At 40.9% G+C, this 23,648-nt stretch overlaps 1 protein-coding gene across 3 annotated transcripts in view; it reads right to left on the bottom strand.

Annotated features, from left to right (window-relative positions):
• RPRD2 (regulation of nuclear pre-mRNA domain containing 2) overlaps positions 1 to 23,648 on the bottom strand; it is a 64,619-nt gene that overhangs the window by 23,177 nt on the left and 17,794 nt on the right. For all 3 annotated transcript variants that reach the window (XM_077841286.1, XM_077841287.1, XM_077841285.1), the window contains exons 2-8: positions 22,414 to 22,543; positions 7,177 to 7,277; positions 5,621 to 5,698; positions 4,174 to 4,226; positions 3,102 to 3,228; positions 1,286 to 1,461; positions 288 to 573 (exon numbers count right to left, since the gene is read on the bottom strand). In XM_077841286.1, the coding sequence (XP_077697412.1) occupies positions 288 to 573; positions 1,286 to 1,461; positions 3,102 to 3,228; positions 4,174 to 4,226; positions 5,621 to 5,698; positions 7,177 to 7,277; positions 22,414 to 22,543 (951 nt within the window). The remainder of the gene's footprint in view (positions 1 to 287; positions 574 to 1,285; positions 1,462 to 3,101; positions 3,229 to 4,173; positions 4,227 to 5,620; positions 5,699 to 7,176; positions 7,278 to 22,413; positions 22,544 to 23,648) is intronic.

Below are 23,648 nucleotides of genomic sequence, written 5' to 3'. Positions count from 1 at the left end.
AGCAATTGTTCATGCTCTTTACTGAACTGTTAGGGTGTGTAAGGACAGCCTCATGAAGAGAGCTTTTTTTATGCTTGTTTTTTAAGTTAGGAATATCTGGGTCTGAATTCCCTGGTTTTTGCTGGAGGACTGGCACAGTACCAGAGCTGCAGTATTCCCAGAACAAGGAAAGTTTCTCAACATCCTCTTGATTCTAAATGAGGTCTGGAAAAACTGTTTTGCCTAAAAAGTTTTGTGGATAGTATAAAACTATTAGCCCATTTTACTGCTACTTCCACAGAACATACCAATAATTTTAGAGGCATCATCTTCCACATCAGACAGTTCCATGTCCTCCACATCCCGATTATCTGCCACAGGTTCTGGAGATACAGACTTCTCGCTTTCCACTGCTGGAGACTGGATGTCATCCTCTTCCCCCATTCCCTGGAAAGGGGACTCAGAACCAGTTGGAGATGGAGCATCCATACTTGGAGAAGGGACAGGAGACTCTTCTGGATCAGGAAGAGTTGCTTTCAATTGATCTAATTTTTTCTTTAGATTGCTCACTCTATTGGCAAATGTTTTATAAGCCTAACACACAAAAAAAAGGATATTTAGCTTAGTGTCCTTTGTAAAGAAGGAAAAATAACACACCTTTGAACCATTTCTATAGTATTAATAGCAGCATATTCAACTCCCCAATCATCTCTGCCCCTGCATTAAGTATTTCGCTTTTCAGTATGGCTTGTAGAGCAAAAACCTCAGAAGGGTTATTCAACGTGACTACTTTTTCCATTTAGTTAATGCTTTTGTTGGAAGAATCTTTTCAAATCCATAAACTATTACGTTTGATACAATGCTTCAAGAAATGAGGAAAACCTTCAGTACCCAAAGGTCACTCTCAGATCTAGATTACCAACAAAGGTGTTCAGCTTCTCGAAGTTAACTTTACACTCAGCATAACAAATGAATCTTTTCTTTTTTCACATGCAGAGAATTTGCAAAACATATGAGAAAAATGGTAGGTCAAATTATGAGCTCCTATCAATCTTAACAGCATCTAATTATCTCATTAGTTGACCTCCATCATCTCTGCTCTCCTTTTAAACGATCTGTGTTATAATCTCACACAATTTCTACTTCATTCATTAGTACACTGAGATTTTAATCACTCATTTTTCTAGTAAAGAGTTTAACAAATGCAGATAAACCTCAATTATCAGTTTGAATTCTGCATTATGTCCTCTTATTAGTAATGCTGTACCAATAAGATATTTGCTATTGGGGAAAACTTTGCACTTACATTTGCTACCACCTTGACTTCCTTATATTGTGCTTCATAAAAGATACCAGCATTCTCAAGCACTTCAATTAGTGAGGGGCCATTTTTCACCTGCTTGTCTAAACCATTTACAAATTCTTCTAACTTTGAACTCGCTTCTTCAAATTCTTTGGAGAACTTTTTTCCTCCTGTTTTGTCTGAAAGAGATAATATTAACGACAAATTACATTATGCACATTACCTCCCCTGGAATACACAGAGCTCTTCTCTCACTCACTCACACACACTCACACAGAATAATTAATATTCAGTAAGTTGGTACGTGCACCTCATAGTTTTTAGCAGATAACTAGTGTAATAATTGGTAATGAAGTCATGTAAAGGCAAGGCAACTAGCAGTCTGTATTCTTTGGTTTTCAAGCCAATGATTAGTAATAACATCTAACGTGGATTTAAAAAAAAACCAAAACAAAACCACATTCTACATGCATGTGGGGCCACTAGAGTTAGCCTTTTGAAATTCTACTCTTCCAATCATCTGGGGTCAGTAGTTTTGATCTGTTTAGAGGGGCAAGAAAACATTATTCAGTTTTCTTTCACCATTACATTGGTAGAACTATGTTTATGGGCTGCTACATTTTTATGACAATTTTGATAGGCTGCAGTAACTGGATACCAGCTACTTTTAAAGCAATTCAATTTTACAATGAAATTTCCTATTCATTTGGGCAATGAAACTAAATTTGTTTACTCCCTTGTAACGTTATTTCTAATCAAGTTTACACAGCTTCCTAAATCTTAAATTATTGTAGCTTTATTCAAGAACTAAGCAGCTAATTATTAAATCTGTAATGTTAAGTTATGGACTACTGAACACATTAAGAAATCCATGCATTCTGAAACACATACTCTGTACTGAGGAAAACCCTGTAACAAACAAATCCTGGCCATCTACAGTTTGTACTTTGTACTTGCTAGCAGCTGTTGTACATATAGGGACAGATTTACAAAGGTATTAGGTGTCTAAAGCTGCAGATGGGCATTTTTGAAAATCTCACTAGGTGCTTATCTGCAACTTTGGACATTTAAATAAATACCTTTGTAAATCTGGCCCATAGCTCTTATCTCCATGCAGGTTATGTACTATACTGATGAAGTGTTCCATCCCCTTCTCCTAGCCAGACTACAAAGGATGGCAGCCTACTTTGGGTATCTTCAGTTACTCCTTTAGCTCAAGCAGTAGAGATGTGCTTTTGGTGCTCAAGCTCCCAGGTTCAATCTCACAGTTTAAGTTACTACATCTTGAGGACAAGTGCTCTGAAGTTCTGTACTTCAGACCGTTAAGGGCACGATGTGCATTTTTAAGTTATTTGAAAAATAAAAACATTCAATACATGCATTGGGCGAACTACATTTTTAATTAAAAACAACTGTAGAAGGATTACAAGATCTACTACACATGAAAACAGGATATTGGGAGACTATGTACATTAGGACGCAGTTGATGTGCTCATGACTGAAAACAGACACATTTCTGTCCTGTGACTTATGAAATACTAAAGTGACAGCTAAAAAATTTGCGGTATCAATACTGCTGTAATGTGCTGGATCACTAAAGTAGAATACCGCAGTACTGCATTTTTTAAATAAAAGGAGCTGATACCTCTGAAAATGGGTTAATTGTGCTTTGACATCACTTAGCATTCCACAATCTGAAATTCATTAGAGAACAAGCAGAAATCTAACCTGTGATGTAAAAGAGCCCATGAATTACTAAAACTACGGATACGTTTTTGTTTCCTTTGATAATATGACTGCCAGAATACACAACTTGTACCTTTTAAGCATTTAAGTGTTTCAGTGCTGCATACATCCACCCTCATGGTGGAAAGCTGCTTCTCTTTCAGTTCTATCTGGTCTTCTGAACGCTTATATAACAACAATTCATCAACAAGCGATTGTGGCTGAAAAACAAGAACAGCATCCTCATCACATTCTGCAGAAGAGAAGCCCTAACTTTGCAACGATAACATTATGGACTTGTTTTTAAGTAACAGAAATAAATATTCCATTGAAAAGCTGTCTCTGTATCAAAGCAGATGTTTTTTTACTATTCTGGAATAAACTAACTCAGAGAAACATACGGTTTAAATTCATAACAAATGGAAATGAAATGAACATGGGGGTGATCAGTACTCTATGTCTCGTAAACAGGAGAAAGATTTGCCGGCAGAGGTATGTCAGTTAGGAGTGTGGGGAAAAAAAATTACACCGTCAACTGACAGAGCTGTACAAACAAAAGCCTTAGTGCAAATCCAGTTATACTGGCAAAAAATCCATTTGCCAGTGTAGCTAATTCCATTCATGGAACTGTTCTAAGCTATAGCAGCAAAATAAAGTTTGCAGTATAAGCTGCATCTCCACTACAGGGGCTGCAAGTATAAATCTACCAGTAAATACTTAAGTGTATAGACAAGGCCCTAGTAAGTGTTCCTATATTTAAACATACATTCAAACAATAGGCAATCATATAATCAAACACATTGGCTACAAAAGCGACAGCAGTTCACTCTTCGCAAGAAGGCAAACTGCTTTCTTGCAGCAGGTAACTCTAAATGGTGTGAAAGAATTAACTGCCTTTACTAACTACCTCCAATCCCTAGCTCTATTTCCATGCTCTGTTTTTAAATAGCACCAGCATACACGATGCTTTACAGAACAGGCTGCAGCTCTGCAGAGTTTGCAGCCTCAGGGCATTGTGGGCACTATACAATAATGAACAAATCAACACTGAGGGCCACAGCTTCAACACAAGCCCCAGTGACTCTTGGCTATAAACAAACTAGTCATGTAACTACAGTCCAAGGACAGAGGTTAATGCAAAAGATGTTTTCACTGGTTAAACTTACTCTGAATTCAGCAACAATCTTCGACTTTAGAGCAACTTTTGGATTTGTGGATGCTGTTGGTACACAAACGTGTAAAGAAATTAAGAGATCAATTACAAGGATTAAGTAGAACAAACACTCAATACTGCCTGCAATCAAAATTCAGAAGAGACTGTTCTCTTTCAAAAACCTTTTAAACACACTTCTATGCAAAACATACACAGGATGCCATTTCATTATATTTCCCCCTCCACACAGATGTCACTCAGTGTTCTATCTGCCTTTCAGACACGTTAGAAAGCACAGAGCTATGATTCAGAAGCCAACAAGTTAGACTGTGGAGTTCCTGTATTATATATGCACTACATAAACAGTTACTGTGAAAGCCTTTTCCAGTTCTATTGTATATAAATGTTCTTGTAATGGTTCATTCACTAATCTTGAGTGCTAGTTTATAATTCTCTGAAGAGTTCCTGAACTCTAGACATAGAAAACTGACCCTCTGAGTTTAGTATTTCCTTGGGATGACAGATCACTTACTCCTTTACTTGAACTAACCAATCTCCCTCCTAAAGATTTCCCTGCCCTTACAATTATGTTCTAATATCTCACTTTGCGATTGAGAATCTGAGGAGAAAAAATATGGAATCACATTTCATGAGCTCTAAATCCATTTGTTACTAAAAAATAGCAAAGAAATGTACAATAAGATGATCAAATAAGAAATGCTAACTCCCTTGTCCACTTTTGTTCTAGAAAATGATTTTCTATACATATTTTGTGGCCGAATTCTTTCTGGTAATCCAAGATTCCAACCCTCCTGCCCTCTTTTATTGTCCTCCTAGTCCCAATAGTCTTAGCATTCACACAGAGTGGCATGTGTCAAGTTTTACATCTAATGTTCCATCATCTTGCTTTCTTGCCAACTCAAGGATTTTCCATATTACAGTTATTGCAAGGTTAGAGACTGATATATTAGAAATGTGGTTCCAGCTAGCAAGCTGTACTCCTGATAGTTTTGAACGATGATTCATTAACTGCACTGCCTCACTGTAAGTATTCCATTTATCCTATAATCTAGTTTGCTGTTGAAGATGTATTCCTGAACTTGAAGGGAACGTCCACCATGTTTCACTGTTGCCAATGTACATGGTTATCATGTCTGTCTTCTCTTCATCTCTGAATATTCTAAAGCCAGTTTCCAAGAAGTTCCACCAGATCTTTTCTCTACTGTTCATAACTTTTGCTCTTTTAAAATTTTATTCACATTTCATTCCTTAAAAAGTGATTTTCTAGCAGCAACTCCTTGGTGTTTTACACATGTCAGTAAGGAACTTCACAAGTCTGGAAGACACAGGCTTGCTCATACTTTAGGCCAGGTACTTTGCCAGTTTTGCACTAGTCTTTCTTCTGTTCCTCAAGAAGGCATTTTTAATATTAGTTCAGGTAGTTCACATTGTTTCCTTACTTTGAGATTTCTTCCACGGCTTATTCGGTTGTTTGTTCAGATTTTCTTTCAGCTGCTTCTGTGTTTTGAAAGTGGTACCTGGAAAACATTTCATTTTTTGCAGTCTGGCATTATGGGATTCCTTTAAAGGTCTCTGGTTTTGGTGTCATATGGTTGCATGGTAAAAGATTAACAGAAATTTGTTTTAAAATCCACAAACCAACTTCCCTAGATGAGCTGTTGAATGCCCAAGACAAACTAAGTTTACTCAGGAATACAGCAACTTCTATGACAGACATTCTATTTTTAAAGCAAGTTTCTGTTCACCTTTAAAAGAACAGAGGATTCAGCAATCACAGAGATTGACACAATTTTCTCTTTAAACTTTTAGACAATGACTTATTTATGTCTGGCCCAAAAAAAGCAAATAGGAAAACACAACACATTTCAGGAGAAATAGTAAGGTATGTTGTTTGGTAGTTTAAATGAGCAATTACTTACCCGATGTCTATATTAAAAAAACATGCATCCAACTGAAAAGTTTCTTGCGAAACAGTGTAATAAGAAATATTTATTAAATCAAATTTAGAAGTGAGCTGAATTTTTTTTTAAATTACGAAAGCTGTATGAGATTCCAAATCATTAACAGAATACATAGATTTCACTTTTATAGATTTGTAATGTTCAACTGAAAGTCTTTTCATTCACCAAGAAGCAAGTACAGTGTTTTGTATTTCTCAAGTAACAATTACTGACCCACAATCACATAAAGCCACATCTAAACCAGCAACAGAAAAGCAGTTTTCACTGTCAATAATGTAATCAGGGAAAACAGAATCATGCACTCATCTCCTTCACACGCAGAAAGAACAGATTTTCCATTATTTAGTTTTAATGTGCATGTTGCTTTCAGTTAATATTTGGAATCTCGGGATTTTTTAAAAATATATTTACATGAGTGTCTGAGGACTTTTTAACTATTCCGTACTCTAGTTAGTGTTTCCATATTTTTTTTCAAATATGGTAGATGTTTTACTGATAACATTCAACCTTATTGCTATAATCTACAGAGAGAAAATGGAAGAGATTAATTTTACTATTATTATTCCCAGATGGAATTTTAGTATCAACTGAAGTTTTAGATGTAAGGTCGGAATGTCCCAAAACCTCAAGGTAAAGGGGTAGAGCCAAGGACACTAATTCCATACAGTTAACAACTAGCTTCTGTGTAGGCATGATGCTCAGAACTCCTTTAGGATGAAGAGTCACCTTAAACATAATATACATTTTCTATCAACTAGTACAACTGCAATTTACACTATAGCTAAAAATTAAAGGATTTAGTATTGGCTTTATTTAAATGGAAGGATTGTCCAACAAATAATTATCACAAAGCTCATTCATATTAACCTACTAGCTTTCCTTTTTATTAATTCCTGCAAATGCAGAAAGAGCAATGAATGCATTTAAACAGTGATTAATGAATGTTTTATTTTATTGACTTCAAACTATTTAACTACTACAAGTACATACTAAATTAGCTTATATGTTAAGAAAGGCAAAAGATAAAGACTTACTTAAAGCTTCTTTTAGTGCCACAATGGTTTCTTCAGGGTATACATTTCTGTCTTCCCAGATTTTAAAGATTCTTTCTATAGATTTAGAAACTGATGGATCCCTGAAAAGAAGGGCATACAATATTAGTGTGTTTTAACACTATAAATTTCCATTATTCTGCAATGGAAAACTATATGCTAGAAGTGTAATCCCAGTGCTAAAGAAAAGCGAATTTCTAAAAGATCTTTGAGATATGTCAGTCTGTCTGTAGGTAAGCCCCAATTCAACAAGATACCTAAGCACACAGGTAACTTTACGCATGAGTAGTCCCATTTAAGTCAAAGGAGCTATTCTTATGCTTAAAATTATGCATGTGCTGAACTTGGGTTACAGAGGTTAGCACACAGAAAACTAGCAATTCTATCCTGAACACGATAAGGTATTGTCCACATGGGAAAACTGCCTGATATAGCTATTATGGAATAGTTCCCCATGAGGACACACTATTCTGGAATAAAAGTGACTTTTATAGAATAATGAATTACTCTGCTCACAAAATAGAGTAAAAATTCCAGAACAAAATCACTTTTAATCCAAAAATAGTGTCCACGTGGGACTTATTCCAGAATAGTTAAATTACGTCAGAATAGTAATTCTGGAATAGCTATACCAGTCAATTCCCTCCATGTAGGCACGGTCTGGTACCATTATTCTCTAGAGCAGTGCTACTCAAAGTGGTGGTCCGCGGACCGGTGCTGGTCCGCGAGCCATCAGCTGCCAGTCTGTGTGCACATCGGAAAAAACAATTGCTGGTCCCCCACATCAGATAGCTTGAGAAGCACTGCTCTAGAGAACTTTAGTCTCAGATCACATATCCTCCTTTCTGTGCCCCTAAGAACCAGTCAGTTTTGGAGATTTTGCAGTTCCACCATCAGGAACACTGATGTAGGTGCGTAGACATTTTATCCACAATCTCACAAGATCAATTCTTTCTCAAGCCAATTGTCTTATCTTGGTAACTTGATTAAAGGGTAAATTGATAGGAAAGTGAAATAACCTACCTACCCACAAATAACTACTCTCAAAGTATACAGATACCACACCTGAGTTAAATTCACACAATTCTCACTATTTAAGTTGTCTCATGGTATCTCTTGTACATGTAGCACGATCAGATCAGTCTGGGCAAAAATACAGTCAAATGTAAAATTACTTTTTGATTCAATGTATTTTGTAATACACATTGTAAGAAAACCCTACTATGCAAATTGAAACAAACAAAAATAAAAGACAATGTGAAATAGACAATTACAAGATTTTAGGGAGCTTTTAGTGTTCCTTAAAACTGACACCTTCCCATTTCTCATAAATGTAAAGGCCATCTTTTAAGATTCAGGTTCAAATTCTGTCAAAAGCATGCCAGGGGCACCTGTTACTTCAGTAAAAGCCCCATTTAAGTATCCAAGGGCTGAAGTGGATACTTAATCCAGATCTTGAAAAATCTACTCCCTCACGGTGAGTGGAAACCTTTCCCAGCTGAGTACCACCAACTTCTGCAGAACAGCACTCTCTTTTTAAGTTTTGTGGCCCTTACAGTTGAAAAGACAACTTTCCAAATGTGAACAAAATATTAATCTAAATCAGCAGACAGACACCTCCAAGGCCTCCCCAAATTGCAAGCAGACTGACATTAACTGTTTCACAGAGGCTTTCCAAAACTCTGTGGGCCACAGTGAAATTGTCAAGTATTGGCTAAATTTCTTTCTGCTGCTGTTTGCGGGAGTTTAGAGAAGCTGCATAAATATATGTAGGCACTGGACCTGTTAACTAGGGAGAAGGAACTAAAATACAGAGGCTGGTCAGGGACAGATTAACAAAGATTCACACGAACACACTTGCAAAAGCTAGAGGAGTTCTGGGGGGAAGCGGGAGAAGACCACGAAGAAGAAATGCATCTTCTCTTTTCCAGCAGCAAGAGAGCTCGGAGGGGGAGGCGTCAAATTTCAGATACCTTATTAGTCAGAGGTCACAGAAATAATCTAAGCAGCCTCCTCTTTGGAGGGAGAGGGGATTGGCTTGGTTTTCCACTGGGATGCTGGGGCCCTTCAGTTTAACCATCTGGCTATTGTATTTGGTAAATTTTTCTAGGAGACAGGCATGGATGGTTGAGATCAATGGGATAAATTTTAGTAGTAGTATTTCGAACACCCTGGGGGAGAAAAGGGACAGAAAAAATATAGGGAGGGAGTTAAAGAATAACTACTTCGGCAAAGAGAAAGATATAAAGGGGTGGTGGAGAAAGACAGAAAACAGACCCTTTAAATAACTGAAGAAAGGCTACATCAGTATGTATTATAAGATGGAAAGAGTAGAGTGAAGCTCGGAAGGGAAAGAAGGGAACGCAAAAACAGGTAGAGTAAATTACATTTTTAGAAATGTACTATATAAACTAATATGTTACAATTAAATACAGCACACAAACACAGCACATAGCTGTTATGTTCCCTTCAATGACAGTAGAGATGGCTTGGAGGCCTAGGTATTTTTCTCTAAGGCTAGTAGGCTAAGTCTTTTGGCTAAAGTACTGAGTAATTTTTTTTAAGCCTTAAACTTAAAAGTTGCCCTCTCAGTGACCAAACTGAGATAGCAGGAAGGTGGTCAATGCTGACAGAATTTGCACTTTGAAGAAAAGCACCTGCGATTATCTTAATTTTATTGAATACCTGACCGAAAATATACAGGAGGCATTTTAATCAGGTTCTGAAAGACAAAAAGAAGAACTTCACTTTTTTCTCAGATTCATGAACAATGATTTCTTTAAATTATGTTCAGCTTTCAAGAGAATTCAGTTTTTAGCAGCGAGAACGCTTCAGACAAAACTTATGAGAGATGGCTTAATATATTGACTCTGCTTCTTCAACAATGACATTGTGACAGATTCCACATTGTTATCAAGAACTATCAGTTGACTCAATGTGATCTGGCTTAACCTGGCCAAGAATCCAATGTTAACATTTAACAAAAATAAAGTCACAGATTTGTCAAGGCCATAAGAAGTTTAGGAGGTCTGGGCCCTCCTCTGTGAGCACAGGAGGGACAAGAATTGGGAGCTTGAAGCCATGTGAAAGGAATAAATTGCTCTCACAAACAATACTGAGATTTATTTTCTGCAAATTCTCTACACCAGAGAGAAAAATAGGAATTAACTTTAAATGTTAATGGCTTCTCAAGATCCATCCTGAAGCTGTGGTGCAGGCTGGGACTAGACAGCACTCTCTAGGGCTATATACAGACAAACTTGAAACAACACACCCAGAAATAAAAATCCCTCCCCACCCGCCACAATTCCTTGAATCAATACAAAAAAGCAGGGATAAACAAAGAGTTCCATAAACAACATGGGGAAAAGAAAAACAAGTAGTAGCACCTAGTCATCAGTCACTACAGGGAGTACTATTCCTTTCAAAGTAGCCTTAATTAAAGATCATGTACAGAGGCTTCAATGACAAAACAGTAAGAAACCTCAAGTGGCAGCATACGAACCTAGGGCCTGCTCAGCACCTACGTAAAAGCAATTACCCTAGAGAATTTGAGAGATGAGAATAATAAACTGCCTAATTGGAAATACAAACTAATATCAAAGGAACCTTAGAGGCACTTCGCACCACAGCATCTCTCAAAGCTCATTGTAAGTCAGTTAAATCCTACACTCATTACAGAAGTCAACCTACCTCATATTTTAAGATACTCTGTCAGGCAAAACTCTGGCGAAAGGAGTAGCATGGGACACAGTCTATTCAACTGATAACTGGTGTATCTAACTGAACAGGAGTAAAAGTTAACCTACCGCATCTGATGAAGTGAGCTGTAGCTCACGAAAGCTTATGCTCATATAAACTGGTTACTCTCTAAGGTGCCACAAGTACTCCTTTTCTTTTTGCGAATACAGACTAACACGGCTGCTACTCTGAAACCTACCGCCCTTGGACATTGTAACTCAGGGTATTGTCTACACTACGAAATTAGGTCGAATTTATAGAAGTCGATTTTTAGGAAGCAATTTTATAGTCGATTGTGTGTGTCCCACTAAGAGCATTAAGTCGGAGGAGTGCGTCCACAGTACCGTGGCTAGCGTAGACTTTCGCAGCATTGCACTGTGGGTAGCTATCCCACAGTTCCTGCAGTCTCCACTGCCCATTAGAATTCTGGGCTGAGCTGATGGGGCAAAAACATTGTCACGGGTGGTTTTAAGTACATCTCGTCAGTCACCTCTCCCTCCATGAAAACAATGACAATCGTTTTGCGCCTTTTTTCCGTGAAGATGCCATACTGCTGTCAGCAGACGGTGCAGTAAGACTGCTAACCGTCATCATCCACCGCTTCCGCTGCAACTCTGCTCTCCTGCAGACGACATACCACGGCAAGCATGGAGCCCGCTCAGCTCACCACTGCTGTTGTGAACATTGTAAACACCTTGTGCATTATCCTGCAGTACGTGCAGAACCTGCAAAAGCAGACGAGGAGGCGATGACAGTGAGATGACAATAGCGATGAGGACATGGACACAGACTTCTCTCGAAGCACAGGTCCTGGCAATTTGGACATCATGGTGGTAATGGGGAAGCTTCCTGCCATGGAATGCAGATTCTGGGTCCAGGAAACAAGCACAGACTGGTGGGACCGCATAGTGTTGCGGGTCTGGGATGATTCCCGGTGGCTGCGAAACTTCTGCATGCGTAAGGGCACTTTTATGGAACTTTGTGACTTGCTTTCCCCTGCCCTGAAGAGTAAGAATACCAAGATGAGAGCAGCCCTCACAGTTGAGAAGCGAGTGGCAAGGGGTACTTTTCAATGGTGCTGCAAGCACTGATGGATCACAAGGGACGTTTCACCGACATTAATGTGGGACAGCCGGGAAGGGTGCATGACGCTCGCATCGTCAGGAACTCTGGTCTGTTTGAACAGCTGCAGGAAGGAACTTACTTCCCAGACCAGAAAATTACCGTTGGAGATGTTGAAATGCCTACAATTATCCTTGGGGATCCAACCTACCCCTTAATGCCAAGGCTCATGAAGCCATACACAGGCACCCTGGACAGTAGTAAGGAACAGTACAGCTATAGGCCGAGCAAGTGCAGAATGGTGGTAGAATATGCATTTGGATGTTTAAAAGCATGCTGGTGCAGTTTACTGACTAGGTTAGACCTCTGCAAAACCAATATTCTCATTGCTATTGCTGCCTGCTGTGTGCTCCACAATATCTGAGAGAGTAAGGGGGAGATGTTTATGGCGGGGTGGGAGGTGGAGGCAAATCGCCTGGCGGCCGATTACGCACAGCCAGACACCAGGACAATTAGAAGAGCACAGCTGGGCGCCCTGAGCATCAGAGAAGCTTTGAAAACCAGTTTCATGACTGGCCAGGCTATGGTGTGACAGTTCTGTTTGTTTCTCCTTGATGAAAACCCGCCCCCTTGGTTGACTCTACTTCCCTGTAAGCCAACCGACCTCCCCCCTTCAATCACTGCTTTCAGAGGCAATAAAGTCATTATTGTTTCAAAATCATGCATTCTTTATTAATTTATCACACAAATAGGGGGGAAACTTCCAAGGTAGCCTGGGAGGAGTGGGTGAGGAGGGAAGCACCGGGTGGGGTGGTGGATGAAGGGTGGAGGGAAGGACAAGGCCACACTACAGTTCAAAACTTACTGAATGCCAGCCTTCTGTTGCTTGGGCAATCCTCTGAGGTGGAGTGGCTGGGTGCCTGTAGCCCCTCCCCCCGCCCCCCCGCGTTCTTGGGCATCTGGGTGAGGAGGATATGGAACTTGGGGAGGAGGGCAGGCAGTTATACAGGGGCTGCAGCGGCAGTCTATGCTCCTGCTGCCTTTCCTGCAGCTCCACCAGACACCTGAGCATGTCAGTTTGCTCCCCCATTAGGCTCAGCATTGCATCCTGCCTCCTCTCAGCATGCTCCTCCCTCCTCTCATCACGTTCATTTAACGCTTTCCTGGACTCTACCATTGTTTGCCTCCACGCATTCTGCTGTGCTCTTTCAGTGCGGGATGACTGCATGAGCTCTGAGAACATGTCATCGCGAGTGCATTTTTTTCACCTTCTAATCTGCGCTAGCCACTGGGACAGAGATGATAGGGGGAGCGTAGAAACATTTGCAGCTGCGGGAGGAAAAAAGGGAAAGTAGTATTTAAAAAGATACATTTTAGAGAAGAAAGGGAAGACTTTTTCACTCTAAATCAAGTGATTCACATTACATAGCACATGTGCTTCACCCCCCCATATCCCATCCGCATGGCTAGTATCAGGGAAGATCCCTCTCAGCGAAACGCAAACAGCTCAGCATGAATGGGCCTCCCCACACCGCATGGCAAAGGCTTTTAGAGTACCTCCAAGAGAGCTTCATGGAGATATCCCTGGAGGGTTTCCGCTCCATCCCCAGACACGTTAACAGACTTTTCCAGTAGCTATGCTGGCCGCAAATAAACCCCAAGTCTTCAGGGCAAATTAATCATGTAACATGCTTACTTTTAAGCCCTGTATTATATTTACAAAGGTACACTCACCAGAGGTGCCTTCTCCGGCTTCATGGTCCGGCAGCCCGCCCTGGGAGGGTTGGGAGGGTATTGGCTCCAGGGTGATGAACAGTTCCTGGCTGCCAGGGAGAAGGGATTCTCCGCTTGCCTGCTGTGCGCTATGCTCCTCCTCCTCATCCACAAAATCCTCATCCCTGTTGCGTGAGACTCCCCACTTGCAGGTGTCCACGGACAGAGGTGGAGTAGTGATAGGGGGCCCCCCTAGAATTGCATGCAGGTCTTCATAGAAGCGGCATATATGGGGCTCTGACCCAGAGTGACCGTTTGCATCCTTTGTTTTTTGGTTGGCTTGCCTCAGCTCCTTAACTTTCACGCGGCACTGCTGTGTGTTCCTGTTGTAGCCTCTGTCCGTCATGCCCTTGGAGATTTTGGCAAACAGATTGGCATTTCATCTTTTGGAACGGAGTTCTGCCTGCACGGATTCTTCTCCCCATACAGTGATCAGATCCAGTACCTCCCATTTGGTCCATGCTGGAGCTCTTTTGAGATTCTGTGACTCCATGGTCACCGTGTGCTGATCAGCTTGCCACGCTGGTCAAACAGGAAATGAAATTCAAACGTTCCCGTGGCTTTTCCTGTCTACCTGGCCAGTGCATCTGAGTTGAGAGTGCTGTCCAGAGCAGTCACAATGGAGCACTCTGGGATAGCTCCCGGACACCAATACCGTCGAATTGTGTCCACGCTACCACAAATTCGACCCAGCAAGGTCGATTTTAGTGCTAAACCCCTCACCAGGGAGGAGTACAGAAATTGATTTTAAGAGCCCTTTAAGTTGACAAAACAGGCTTGGTTGTGTTGACGGGTGCAGGGTTAAATCTACCTAACGCTCCTAAATTCAACCTAAACTCATAGTGTAGACCAGGGCTTAGTGATAGTGGGTAGTTTCTCAGGAAATGGGATGATGCATTTTCAGTATCTTTTGATGGGTATTAAACTGACAGGGAGAAGCTGGTAGGAAACAGACTCAGTTTAAGAAAGACAGTGCCGGTTTACAGTTTAAGAGGTTATGATGGGATTATGCTGGGGGTCTTTGAAGTCTAAAGAAATCTTTGTAGAGTGATATGTTGAATCTCATCACTCATCAAACCTAGAAAGGCAAAAAATTACATTCTTACAAATATAAGAGTTGGAGGAAAGGTCTGCAAGAGTATGTCAACACAGCAAAGAAAAACCTGTGGCTGGCCTGTGCCAGCAAACTCAGGCTTCGGCTCCAGCCTGAGCCAGAACTCTACACACCAGTAAAACAGCCCTACAGCTCAAATCAGCTGGCATAGGCCAGCCACAAGTTTTCCTTTGCTGTGTAGACATCCCCAAGGGTACATCTACATTGCAGTAAAAAAGACACAGCATGAAGTCTTAGAGCACACATCAACTGACTCAAGCCCACGGGACACAGCAGTGTAGACGTTCAGGCTCAGGCTGTATCCTGGACTGAGGCTCTCCCCCATTATGGGGTCTGAGAGCCCAGGCTCCAGCCCAAGAATCTACACTGCAATTTTTTGAGCAGCAACCTGAGTCCCACAAGTTTGAGTCAGCTGACTCAGGTCAGCTGCAGGTCTTTTACTGCAGTATAGACATACCCCAAGATAGGTAAATTAAGGAGCAGGACAAACCAAGTTACCCTGACATACAGCACTGGGAGAGGATGGAAGTAGTGAAGAGTGAATTCATTTCCCTAATTTAGATACTGCCTTTATAGATGGTTTTATGGGTTTCCCCCCCATCTTTTATTAATATCCATATATGTTCTCCCTCATTTTCTTATGTAATTAAGTGTTCCTGCAGGTTCAATATTTTCCTTAATGATGATGTATATGAATATTTTTGTTAGTTTCAACTTCCCCTTGTGGCCAGCTACATTCAACTGTAAGAGAATGAGTAGCCTAACTATGATCTGTCCCCAAACTCACGCTGCGTTTAACCATTAGGCATCTGATAGTTTCCACTCTACCCGGAAGACACACAACATAGCTTATGGTGCTACTATTTTTATAACCACCCTCTTTAAGAACTACTTTGTTATGTGTAAATTCTGCAACTGACATGTCTGTTACAAGCAGGTCAAAAAGGTGCTACACTTAACTGAGTACAAGATAATTTGAAGGATAAATAGGGTTAAGCTGGCACCATCTGGCGAAGCGCCAATTTTAAATTTATGTTATGCTATCAATAAATACTACCTATATTACTAAAAGTGTTTAATAGACATTTTATGATGCAGAAGTTAGACAGCATCTATTTTATTGCATTTTCATTTCTCTTTCATTCCTCTTCTGCTATACAACATACATTAAAGCTGTAAAATTTGACTTTTTGAAGTTAAACACTGCATTATTGAAATATGAAATTAGTTTACTATTTCTGATCATAGGAAACTAACATTCAGAGCCAACAGAGTTGTAGGAACAGCATAAATGAAAGAGACATTAATAAACTATGCCACTGCTACAATGATCAGAACCCCCTACAGGACACCTTTCAAGATCCATGGATCCTACACATGCCCCAATAACAACTATGTGGGTGTGACCAGACATTCATTATGCTCTCGAATGAACTCACACAGGAAGACGATAAAAGACAAAAACACTATCACTTTTCACAAAGCAACTACTCTATATCTGATCATCCTCATCCACAAAGGAAACCTGCACACTTCAAAAGATGAGCCTGGGAGCTTAAATTCATTACTCTGTAACAATCTTTTTTCATCCTGACTGTGCATGTTAATGTGCCTATGGGGTTTTAACAGGCCTCTACTTTGAATTGTCCCTTACAATGCGCTAACTTTTATGTTAAACAATCTGCTCCACCGTGTGTTTTCCTGTGACACTGGGAGTACCTTTCCCAGACCTGAAGAGCTCGGTGTAACTCGAAAGCTTGTCTCTCCCACCAATAGAATCTGGTGCAGTAAAAGATATCACCTCACCCACCATGTCCCAGTGAAGCTCTGCGTCTATAAAACTCGTGTCCTATTGGAAGGAAACATCATTTCTGACAATTCTATACTGCCACGAAGACAGGTACATCTGTCTGTTGAAAGTTTTACTCATTCAATTGCCTGGAGTGAATAACGTTTTTGACAGATGATTAAAATATAACTAATTATTATCATGGTATAGGTGGGAGAGTAAAGTTTGTGCCTGGGCTGGTAAATACGTACATTTTCATCATAAGAAAGAACCATAAATATTAAAATTACGTGCCCAAAAAAACATTGTTTATACAGAATTAAAGTAACCCACTGGTGCCTCATATCCTTCCAAAATGTGGAAAGTTGGTAAACTTAACCCTCTAAAATCCAGAAAATATAAAGTTAAGGTACATACTAATCCTGCAACACAATCTTAACTGCCCCAGAGAGCAGGCAATAACCACTGGGAATGCTTCATTAAGTGATGAAAAGGTTATCCAATTACCAATGGAAGTGATGGATTCTCCATCTCTTGATGTCTTCAGATCAAGACTGGATAGCTTACTGGAAGATGCTTTAATCTATTACAAGCCATTAGGCTCAATACAGGAGTAACTAGATGAAATTCTCCAGCCTGTGTTACGCAGGAGGTCAGATTAGATCACATAATGGTTCCTTTTGGACTTTTTTTATCTATGAATATACAAAAAAACCCGCAGTATGAGGAAGGACTAAGAGAACATGCAATTATTTGTTTTCCACAGATTTGAATTCCAGCATTTATATGCACGCACTCCAGCTGCACCCACTTTATTAGGTGTAGCTGTACTGAACAGTGGGGGTTAGCTGAAGCATTTTGGCAGAGCTGTGGCTGCAACATGGAGAGTTGCATGTTACCTTGAGAGAATAAGTATGCCTCATTTCTGCACATAATTTTGTAGGCTGTGTCTTTAGCACTGCACAAGAGTGTCTTCTTGCCATGGGATTGTCACCAGTCTGGTGGCAGACATGACAGTGGTCTGAGTGGCTAAATGACGGACAAACGAAGGAGATGTCTCAGAAGGAATCCTTAAGGCAAGGGTGAAGGGGTAGTAACATTTAGTAAGTCTGAAGTGGAATAGGTTCAGCGTTTAAGTGCAGGCCCGATGCAGGGCCTCCTGTTTGCTATGCCTGACCTAACTCAAGATTTGTCTTAGCAAAGAGAAGCTGTAATACTGTCATACAGTGCTCATTTGCTCTGTCTCCAAAGCATTAGGTAGCATCTGTGAGTGCAGAATGTTAGTACTCCTGTTACTGGGATTCTGGGACATTGCTCAGAGATGGCTTGAGTTAAGGTTTGGTCTACACCTATAACTTAGGTCAACCTAGCTACATTGTTCAGGGGTGTGAAAAAAATCACACACACCCAAGACACATAATTAAGATGACTTAAGCTCTGGTATAGACACTGCTAGATTTACGGAAGAATTCTTCCATCGATCTAGCTACCACCTCTTGGGGGGTGGATTAACTAGAATCATGGAAAAACCCCTTCTGTAGCAAGTGTCTCCACTACGGCGCTGCTGCACCAGTGCAGCATCTGTACTGTAGACATACCCTAAATTAGGCTGCATTATAGGGGACGGAGAATACCTTAACTTTATACTTCCTGATTTTCAGAGGTTTAAATTTAGCCAATTTCCACATTGGGGAAGGACATGAGGCACCTTTTATATTTCCTTGGGTTTTGTTTTTTAATAATATCTCTGTTCCCGACCCCCTCCCCATGTACAACAGCCCACCTCTCCCCATCCACTGCCTCTGGCTCCTTGGTAACTATTACTCCATTGACAGAATGCACTGGCTGCCTGTCAGTCCCTTTATTGCCCCTGCATTGTCTCCCGTCTCTGTCTATCCAGCACTGCCTGGTTCTCCCTGCTCAGTCCTTCTCCTCACAGAGAGGCAGGTGTTAGCAGGGGACCCACAGGCCAAGGAGAGGAGATGCAGGAACAGTGTAGTGGCTAGCATGTAGTATGTGGGGACACTTTTTGAAGCGGGGGGGAAGACAGAAAGAGATCTGGATGTGGGAATTTGTGAGGGACAAAGATGAAACCTCCCCAGCACAGCTCTGATTCCTTCTTTTTCACACATTCTTTCAAGTACTATTCCAACACACACAACTCCCCTCCGCACACACACACAATCCCTCATTGTTCTGATCTTCCATATTCCTTCCAAATTGTTCTGACTCCCCCCACCACTGCTCCAACATTCCCATCATCACAACTACAAGCTCTGATGACCCCCACACCCTGCTGCTCTGAACCCTCTCCCTCAAACACACAACTTTCAGCTCCCCAGCACCAGCTCCACCATCTTCCTTGTCACTCCATGCCCCTGTGTAAGCATGGAGGAGTTGCAGAAGGTGGTGTGGCTGTGAGGAGTAAGAGTATAATCTAGGGGCAGGAAAACGAAGATGCAGAGTCCTCATGCCAAATCTGGGACAAGGGTATCAAGCACAGGCTCGGCGCATCCGTCTGCAGCACAGAAGCAACAGAGACATTTGAAGTGGCCCATTCATCTCAGTGAGTTGTCCTCAGATGACTGGGAACACCCCATGGAGGTGAGAATACAGCTTGAAACAATAAATAGCTCAGAGAAGTGAGAATTATCCCATTCATCTCAGTGGATGTTCTTATCCCCTCTCCCTTGTACATGTAGTATCCAGGCTCTCACACAGGGGGCAGGAAGAGCGCTTAAGAGCTTGCCAAGAGAGGCAGGGCTCTGGATAAATTGACTCTCACATAAGGCAGGGTCCCCCAATCCCAGATCCACGCATAGGGAGGCAAGGACCCCCCTCCCCAGATCCCAGCTTACCTTGGGGCAGGGAGATAGGCTCAGACCTCCCCAGGAAGCAGGACCTTCCTGACATCCTTACTCACGCAAATGGCGGGGCCTACCCTCCCGAGGGCTGGGGGTCCCTGCTGCCCCATCCCCCACTTTTGTTTGAGGCACATCCCTCTCCAGCCCCCTGCCACAGAGAGATAGGGCTTTGAATCTCCCACCAAGATTCAAACCAGCCTGGGGGGCAGGGTAGCTTCAAACGGGATGGGGAAAATGTGGGGCTGACAGTCCCCTGACTTCTGCAGTGACACACCCCCATGTTGCCCCTCTCTCAGCCCCCCCACTCCCATTTATCCTCCTCCCCTTGCCACAGCTCCAAATGTCCCATCTTCATCCCCTAGTTCCCCCCCATCCTCTCCTTGCACACACAATCCCCACACCCCTTGCACTGCTCTAACCCCCTGGTAGTCTACAACAGACTACCTGGAAACCCTTTTTCTTCAACAGTCCCCTAATCTTGCTAAACATACTCATTTCACTCTTTTAGGCATATGCTGACCTGGGGTATCTAACTTAACCCTGAATAACTGTTTCAATATTTCTAAGGGATAGTGGGAGCCATGCACAAGCTGATATAAATCCTGAGCAACTGAGATCAGTTTGGAGGAGATCAGAGCCATAGTGTGCACCAAAGGTGGGCATGCACACACACAAAAAATGTTTGAACGAGATGATTTTGTAAAATGCTATTTTGGGGGGTGGGGGGTAGGTGGGTGGTATCTTGGAAACCCCTTGCTTGAATTACCTCAAAATTACCACTAACAAACACACTCCTGAGGCAGAACAAATTTAAAGACAATTCAAGTCAGCATATGGCTTTTAGAACATTTAGGATAGTCCGTCTAAGTAGAAAGCTATTGCTCTGCTATAATATTAAAAAAGTGGATTAAAAAACACATTCCCCAAAGTGAATGCACCACAAATATATCCTCAAAAGCTTTGTCATGTTTTTTAAACCGTAGCATTTGAGTTTGTAACATAACTGAAAGGCACTTTGGAGAAAAGATAGTCTTGTGGTTATGGCACAGAGGTCAATTTCTATTCTTGCCTCTACAACAGACATCTGGTATGATCTTGGCATTCAAGTCACTTAAGCTCACTTTACTTCTTTCCACATGTGTAAAAATGAGGACAGCATTTCTTTGCTTCTTCACAGAGACAGAGTATCATTAAATAAAACACTAATGAAAAGATGCAGTTAAAAGCAAGATGGAAACTCTCCAATAAAAGTTAAAACAACTGCCTGCCGCCTCTCTCTTTCTCTCACACAGCATTCCACACTGAATGGTTGCTTTGTCTCGGAGCAGATAAGCAGCCGGCTGTCAGAAATGGAGCTTTCAAACAGCGTATCTGCATTCCTACAGCGAGTTCAAAACAATGAGAAGAGTGGCCATTTGACTTAAGGGGATTATGGGACGTTTCCGGAGGCTGATCAGAGTGCAGTAATGTAACACCTTGTCCACACTGGCGCCGCAGCACTCCAGCGGAGGGCGCAGCAAACGTTATTCCACTCGCCGAGGTAGAGTATCAGCAGCGCTGTAGCCGCGGAGTCAGAGCGCTCTACGTGCCTTGCCAGTGTGGACAGGGAGTGAGCTAGTGTTCCTGGGGCTCCTTTATTGCGCTGTAACTCACAAGCGTAGCCAAGCCTTTAGTCTTGAGGAAAGAAGACCGGAGGCAGGAGACGGGGGGAGACACACACCACATGATAATAATTGTCAAATATGTTAAGAGCTGTTATGAAGAGGATAGTGATCAATTGTTCCCCATGTCCACTGATGGTAAGACAAGCAGCAATGCACTTCATCTCCAGCAAGGAAGATTAGAAAAAATCTTTCCAACTGTAAGGATAGTTAAATACTGGAATAGGGAGGTTATGGATAGAGCCCTGCACGGATACAAAATTTGTATCCGCATCCAATCTGCAAAAATGGTCCATGGATATAAAGTGGATAACCACAGACTTGCAGGGTTCTAGTTTTGGAATTGCCCGCACTGAAGGTTTTTCAGAACAGATTAAGCAAACATCTGTCACTGATGGTCTAGGTATCCAAGATCCTGTTTCAACATGAGGGGATAGACTAGATTGACCTCTTGAGGTCCCTTCCAGGCCTACATTTCTATGAAAGACTTTTAAACCCTTACGAACACTTTAAGTACAGCAGCATATATAGGTTAAGATAAAAAATGTGAAAATTAGGTGAAGAGCAGGATGAAAGCACAGAAATCAAGGAGACAGAAGGCAAAATAAGAGAAAGTGTTGTAATTAATGACTTTAGCAAAACAAATCCTCTCAGTCTTCCTTCACAACATTTTTAGTTTTTTTTCGAAAGCACGGTCTTTGAAACAGAGAAGAGAGCATAAAAAAGTAACCTTGACAGACAAATCAAAGCCCTCAAATTATACCTTATTTACATAGTGCATACAGAATATTAGGTGCTTTACAGATAATTTCTTCATGTTTCACTTCACCATGTTTCCAGTCAGACACTTCATATCATTAAAAAAAGTTTCATATAGTTTAAGAACTTCCATAAAGCCAAATATACACTCCCTTCTATTCCCATCCCACATCAAGATCCTCAATTGGCATAGCTGTGTTTATGTCCCCTCCAGCAGATGATTTTTTTAATCAATAAAAACAATGTTCTAATGCAAGAGATTCTGTTTTTTGCAAATGTGAATGCACTGATGTGTGCATTAATAATCTTAAAAAATGGGACAATTTACTGAGTAAATAAGAAAACACCTTTGAAATATTTCTAACACTTCTATATAGCTTGATCTGTTAGGGCAATCACAAGTAAATTCACATTTTTCAGCTATTAATCCACAAACAAACAAAACATATCACTTACTTAACTAATGCAGCTGCTTCAGGAAGCACTTCTGCAAATGTATCCCGAAATACAATTGCATTTTTTCTTTTACAGTTCTGTATGACATCATTGGCCAGGTAAAATAGATTCAATCGATGAGGAAAAGCAGCTAAAGACAAAATAAAAAAAATTCAGTTTTACTGCAAAGCAAAGAGTACCATTAGCATTTCTGATAAAGTGCTATAAATGTGTGATGATTTTTTTCAGCAATATTTCTATTAATGGTGCAACGGTAACAAGACAGGACTAGGAGTTAAAACAGGGGACTGGGAGTCAGGATACCCAAATTTTATGCATCGCTCTGACAAACATTTGCTGTGTGATTTTGGAATCACTTCACTGCCTCCATTTCCTCATCTGAAAATTAGGTACAATACTAATTTAGCTCAGGTATGTTGTGAAACTTCATTTTGGGAACTGGTTCAAAATCCTTGCATGAAAGGTGCAACTAAGTGAAAGCATTCTCCCTACAAGTACAAAGTCTCTAGTCTAAAGTTGGCTATATACGGAACCTAAACAAACAGCGAAGGGTCACTGACTTCTTCTAACTTTTGTAATTTTTACTCAGATCATGGGACCATATGACCAAAAGACTACTGATATCAAAGGGTGGTAAAAGGTCAAAATAAATACTATATGGTGATCTTAGATGGAGAAAAGGCCAGTTTGGCCCAGAAAATCTGCATAGTATGCAGCCTTTACAGTTTTTGAAGAAGCACTGTAGTTTGCAGTGTTTTTGGCTGCCCTGTTATGAAAAATATTTTACAGAAATTTCATTAAGTAATTAAGAAGCCTGCTATATCTAAAAAATAATCACTCATATAGGGTCTCTTTGGCTGGGCAGCTAGCCTATAGCCACACTGAGTGCAGTGACTGGAACAACAATATTACTTGTATCTGATGAAGTGAGCTGTAGCTCACGAAAGCTCATGCTCAAATAAACTGGTTAGTCTCTAAGGTGCCACAAGTACTCCTTTTCTTTTTGCAAATATTACCAAAGAAAGTAACAAATAATTGACAGATTTTAACCTGAAGAGTAATTGGATTACACTGGCATGTGGGAAGCAGTTACTAAATAGGAGCATTGTCGATTTGGAAAGCTTGTTTATCTGAAAGTTTTGCACCCAAAATAGCTACAAACACCACCTACAATTAGTTAATAGTTAACAAAATTTAGTTTTTCCTCATTTTTCAATTTGCTCACTTTGTGCTTA

The sequence above is a fragment of the Eretmochelys imbricata genome, chromosome 24, assembly GCF_965152235.1.
Source record: "Eretmochelys imbricata isolate rEreImb1 chromosome 24, rEreImb1.hap1, whole genome shotgun sequence".
In the NCBI taxonomy this organism is placed as follows: domain Eukaryota; kingdom Metazoa; phylum Chordata; order Testudines; family Cheloniidae; genus Eretmochelys; species Eretmochelys imbricata.
This window is presented reverse-complemented; position numbering and strand designations above follow the sequence as displayed.